Source organism: Sinocyclocheilus anshuiensis, unplaced genomic scaffold, assembly GCF_001515605.1.
Source record: "Sinocyclocheilus anshuiensis isolate Anshui unplaced genomic scaffold, SAMN03320099.WGS_v1.1 scaffold199, whole genome shotgun sequence".
Classification (NCBI taxonomy): Eukaryota; Metazoa; Chordata; class Actinopteri; order Cypriniformes; family Cyprinidae; genus Sinocyclocheilus; species Sinocyclocheilus anshuiensis.
Window position 1 is genome coordinate 81,317 of NW_015552582.1, and position 6,132 is coordinate 87,448.

Sequence of the window (6,132 nt, forward strand, 5' to 3'; positions counted from 1 at the left end):
TGTGACACTGGACCACAAAACCAGTCATAAGGGTCAATTTTTCGAAACTGAGACGTATACATCATCTGAAAGCGGAATAAATAAGCTTTCCATTGATGTATGGTTTGTTAGGATAGGACCATATTTGGCTGAGATACAACTATTTGAAAATTTTGAATCTTGAGGGTGCAAAAAAATCAAAATACTGAGAAAATCGCCTTTAACGTTGTCCAAATGAAGTTCTTAGCAATGCATATTACTAATCAAAAATTAAGTTTAGATATATTTACAGTAGGAAATTTACAAAATATATTCATGGAACATGATCTTTTCTTAATATCCTAATGATTTTTGGCATAAAAGAAAAATCAATAATTTTGACCCATACAATTTTTTTTTGGCTATTGCTAAAAATATATCCCAGCGACTTAAGACTGGTTTTGTGGTCCAGGGTCACATATGTTCCTCCAGTTATCGGTCATACAATCACTGAAAATACTGAAACGACAAGCGGCTCTTAATATAACGTTAATGGATTAAATATATATCCAACTGTACTGGTGTGTCTGAAAACTGCACTTAAGAATAAATGAATCAAGAGGCAAAATAACCACAGAAGATGATCATGTCAAGTTACATAAACTGGAAATGACAAACTGTAACATACAAAAATCTTTTCAGCACATGAGAGAACGTACCGTGATAACAAAACAAGAAGCAACATTATGATTTACATATAAGAAAAGGGCAAACAGTGATGGTAAGTATGTAGCGGCTGAACATCATTTGCTTCAGCACTATAATTCAAACAATCTGAAGTTCATTAACTACAGTCGTTCTACTAGAGGAACCCTTCAGTGCTCTGGTATTTTAACAGCAAATGACCTGCATTTACACATTCATACACGCTCCCGCAGACACGCAAAACACATTAGCGCAAATGGAAGCGAAAGCTAGTGCCATCAGGAACAATGTTCCAGTGCGGCGAGAAGGAGGGGGTGAGCAGTGGAGATGGGAGACGGGCTGAGTTGGATCTCCCTGGCTGAGACTTTGTGGAAGTGAGACATCCGCCGGAGGAAGCAGCTGGACACAAAGAACAGAGGGAGACCTGGGAAATGAGCTACTGACTGAGTGCCCGGACTACTGATGTTTGGACAGCTCTGAGTTCTGCGGTTGGTGTCGACTGAATCATTCAGTATGTAGCTCATATTCGGATCAATACTCTGCCCTTTTCCCTTTGGCAGTGGAATGAGAATCCTATTGGCTCATCTAAGTAACAGAAAGCCGCTCTTTTTGTCCTCCATCTGAAAGCCACCCTTCTATTGGCAGATCCTTCATTGGCTACTCCTACAGAGAACAAGAAGCCATTGGCACCCATTTCTACACAGCAGAGGCAGCTTTCTATTGGCTCAACCTTCAACATCATGATTCTCATTGGCTAAAGAGCAGAGAAAACATTTCAGGCACAACAGTTGGTGTGGTAAGTAGAAGTCAGACAAACTGAGTCAAGTCTGCAGGAAACGATAACCCACGATTTCCGCAAACACGAGAAAGCAGAGCGACGACATAATCTCAGAGCGGTCTCTACTTGAAACTACCAAACCCCACCTTACTTTTTATGTACAAAATTGGACGTAACAGAAGCAAAACATTTACAAATGTACAAAAGAACACTACTTGCTATGTCTTCCAGTTTCATGGAGCATAGAATGTGGAATCACTCTGGAATAAAGAACAGGACCGATGCTACAGAAGCTACTGATCTTTTACAGTCCACCATCACGGAACCACATCATGAGTTAAACTACTCAAAGAAGCATTTCAAATGTGTTGAAACAAGCTACGTCTGTGCCATACAAATAAGTATTATTTCCAAATATTTTCCTTAAAACACATAGGAGAAGTGGAAGAAACTGTCTACTGTGATCCCTAAAAGAAACACTGTCTAAAAGTTTGATGCCTCAAGCTTGAATTACTGCTTGAGTGGATCATTTTGCGCTCCCAAATTACACTTCCTGGTTGAAAGGAAAAACACAACACAAGCCAACAATATAATACTGCTATGTAACCAATATTTCACTGAGTGTTTAAAGTAAACCATGAATTGTGATTGATGAATTGCCTCTTCGTGTCTCAACACCTTTCCTGACAGTGAACTGAAATGCACCTTAATTTGGTCTATTTAAACATAAAACAGTTTCAGCTGCCAACTGACAAAATACTATCCTGAACAAAACATGCAATAAGTAGCTTGTTTTTGGCTTGCGCAGCAACATGATCATGCAGTCAATGTTACAATGCTGTTATTGCTGCTTATACATATAGTTTCCAAATAGTGTAGCCTTTTATGTGGTTGATATTTGAATTTATGAGCTGCCTGCGACCTGTGAAATAGTTGATAGGAAAATAACTGGTTAACGCTCACGCCAGACACTTTTGCTACTGACAGTCATGTCAAACAGAGATGTTTTGGGAAAGTCTAATTTCTATTGTTTTCGCTGTGATGATTTCATCTAGTCTCAGACTTGAATCAGCCTGATTGACTTATATCACTTGTAAAGACTCGACAGTTAGCAAAAGAAGCATTTTTGTGTTTATATATATATATCCCATATAATGAAGCAAAGGAATTTTATAGAAAATAAGTTCAGTCCTCTTGCAGACTCACGTTGGAGATATAGTACCATGGAATGATACCAGCATTGATTATTAGCTTTCTCAAAAATTCTAAATATCCCACAATTCCAAAGAATACATGAAATGTTAATAGGAATGCACTCCATCACTGTCCTTTCTGGCAGGGGGGCTTATATACACAATCTGGGAGAAAGTTGAATGGAAAGAATATGACTGCTCTTGGATCCAAAAAGAGATTTATGATCAGTGCTTCCCACCAAAGTCCTCATGTATGTCAGACAGCTACAATGACGCTTAGCCAGGGCAAAGAGAGATGAATGGCATCTGCCAGAACGCCAGGTTTTTGCTGAGAATTGGAGCTTCACACCAGAGGGTGAAGTGGACTTGTCCCTTCCAAGAAGACATCGTTGCTGGAGAGCAGGGGTTGAGTGGTGGTGCTGTGACTGCCGACTGAGTTTAGCCGCTGGACGTGAGAACTGGACTCCTCATGGGACCCCGGTGCCACAGGCAACCTGGAACTGAAGTTTAAGTAAATCTGAAGAGGAGAAAGATAAAAATCTTGTTTAAAACATGCATTCTTAGAAAAATACTTTGTATTCACCGTTGGTTTAAAATTGTTTTGAAGATATATATTATACCATTTCTTTTTTTCAAATTCAATTTTTTTTTTTATACGAAAAGGAAAAAAAAAAAAAACAGAAATTACTTTAAAAATGAAAAAAAAAAAAAAATTAAATATATCTTTCAAGCTAATTAATTATTTAATTCATAATATCTATGTTTTTAAGGAGTCACATCACATGACATTTTACAACCTCCTCTATGATATAATTTTTTGTTTATAATGTTTTTTTAAACAACTCTTAATGCAATTAATAAAGAATGACCCTTCCACGTTTACATTGTTTTGAGAGCTAATGAAAATAAAGGAAGACATACATGTTTGGTGCTGTCTGAGATTTGCTGTTCAATCTTCTCCACTATCTTGCTAAATGAAGGTCTTTTAAAGGGGTTGGCATCCCAGCATGAGTGCATGATCTCGTACCTGAAACACAAAAACACAGCGGCGCTGGTGTTATTGGGAACAGTGTTGTAGGGTGTGTACATGGTAAATTATGCCATTATCTTGACATGTTTTTTTTTTTTTTTTTCGCAGAAAGAAATGTAACTAATTACAGCTCAGACTTACATTTCACTCGGGGCAAACTCCGGTGACTCCATTCGGAATCCTTCCTTGATCATCTTATAGAATTTAGAGTCCACAGGCATACCCGGGTAAGGACTACTCCCTATAGAAGCAGAGTGTCAGTATTTAGATTCAAAACAGTATATCATACCAAGTCAATATAATTATGAGATAGGTTTAACTCACCGAGAGAGAAGATCTCCCATAGCAGGATACCATAAGACCAGACATCACTCTCGAAGGTGTACACGCACTCAAAGATGCTCTCGGGGGACATCCACTTCACCGGGAGACGAGCCTGCACAGAGAAGGGCCTCATTACAAACATTTCTTCCTTAACAACACAGGCAGAGCATGAAAGCACATAGTACAAACCACATTTCTTGAAGGATTCAGTCTGTGACTTGCATAGAAATCATTTGCCATCAAAACATGCATTTGGAAACCTCAGTCATACAGTTTTGTATCAATTTTGACATTACCTTACTTGTCCTGTAAATTTTAAATATATATATACAAAAAGAATACGGACTTAAAGACTATAGACCAAATTTGTCATGACTGTTTGTTGCTTTGGGCTTCTTTTAGATCATTAAAACAGGATGCAAATGAAGTATCTGTAGTAGAAGCCAGAAATAGCATTCTGCTTAATGCAAAATTTTGTTTATTTATTTATTTGTTTTTTGACATTTTGGCCTTTATTGAGATAGGATAATATAAAACTGACAGGAAGTGAAGTGGGAGAGTGATAGGGAGGCGTGATCAGGAAAGGTCAAACTCAGGTCGCAACCACGCTACATGGAGCGCTGCCCACAAGGCTATCAGCTCTGCTTTATGCAAATTCTTGAAAATAAATCAACTGTCTTATTCGTCTCAATCGTCTCATTCATGACTCGTTTTGCATCAACCTCTTGCCAATGTATGACATTTGGGTAATTCATATCTGGTACATGTCTCAACATTGATAAAAGCTCTTGTATTATAAAGTTATCATTGTCGTTTTGGATTAAGGTGGGATTTCCTTGCAGAAAGCTGTTGGAATAAACCACATCCAACACACACAGTATGCATTAAAGAAGCATGCTTGCTTGTCTATTTACTTGTAAAACCTGGTGGGAAAATCTACAAATAAAATAAATGTTAAAGTTGTTTATGTCACATGTAATGACAGTTAATACTTACATTGCCCTTAACAACATAGTTTGAGTCAGTAGTGATGTCCCGGGCTAGTCCAAAATCACAGATCTTGGCCACGCGGCCTTGGGTGAGGAGAATGTTTCTGGCTGCCAGGTCTCTGTGAATACACTGCATAGACACACATGCAGAACTACAGGTCAACATACACACTAATATATTATGTATTAAAGCAAAGGCTGTAGGAATGGACTACTTGTTTTTAGCGTGATGTGAGCTAAAGAAGCTCAGACTCTATTGCTCATTTAAAAAATGTAATTGAAACGTAATGTTGACAGCTTTTGAGATTTTGGCCTTTCGCAATTCAAGCAGATAGAAGCTGTACTTGTATGCATGTAACCTGCATAGGAATGAGTGGCCTAGAGGCATTACTGAAATGACCAGAGGGGACTGACTTGTCTTAAAAGTTGTGCTTAAAATTGCTCTTATGTGTCAGGACTGTCAAAACTGTCAGGTATTTACAATAACCGTGCCAATATTCAAAACCTCATTAGCAAAGAAGTGTTCTAAGTTAGCATAGAGGTGCTGAAATTAATTCACTGACAGAAAACTCGCCTGCTCAACAGTGTGACTAATCTAGTAGGGCTGTGTATCACCAGCAATGTCACGATACGATACGTATCACGATACAGAGGCCACAATACGATACATATCACGATACATGACTGCACTGAATTTCACCTCAGCAGAATTTAGTAAAACAACTGTTTATTAAACACTGTTACTATAGTGCCATTTCTAACTATTGGCAGAGCAGGCAGTTGACCTCTGCATTATGAAGGGCCTCCATAACTGTACCACAGTACAATATAGGTAATGGCATATGTTTCATGTTTACATTGTGCACTCCCCACCAGGTACAATATTCTGATTGTTTGCATCTTGTTTTTAAGCCCATAAATAATAATGTACTCGTTCTAATACATTTATATTGTAATGTACTCATTCTAATATATTTAAAAAATCATTTACATTGCTGGTAGGTTATTGCAGAAATTAACACTCTCTACAATTAAAAAAAAAAATTAGAAGAGTTCTAAACTAACACGCTGTCTTCACTGTATCTCACACACACACACACACACACACACACACACACACACACACACACACACAGGTTTGTTTTTATGGTTTAT

At 37.9% G+C, this 6,132-nt stretch overlaps 1 protein-coding gene across 4 annotated transcripts in view; it reads right to left on the minus strand.

The window, feature by feature from the left end:
- Positions 1-379: 379 nt before the first annotated feature.
- Positions 380-6,132, minus strand: part of LOC107665375 (mast/stem cell growth factor receptor kita) — a 35,748-nt gene continuing 29,995 nt past the window's right edge. For all 4 annotated transcript variants that reach the window (XM_016456235.1, XM_016456234.1, XM_016456233.1 and 1 more), the window contains 5 exons: positions 4,985-5,107; positions 3,989-4,100; positions 3,806-3,905; positions 3,556-3,661; positions 380-3,151 (listed from right to left, as the gene is read on the minus strand). In XM_016456235.1, the coding sequence (XP_016311721.1) occupies positions 2,978-3,151; positions 3,556-3,661; positions 3,806-3,905; positions 3,989-4,100; positions 4,985-5,107 (615 nt within the window). In that variant the 3' untranslated portion in view covers positions 380-2,977. The remainder of the gene's footprint in view (positions 3,152-3,555; positions 3,662-3,805; positions 3,906-3,988; positions 4,101-4,984; positions 5,108-6,132) is intronic.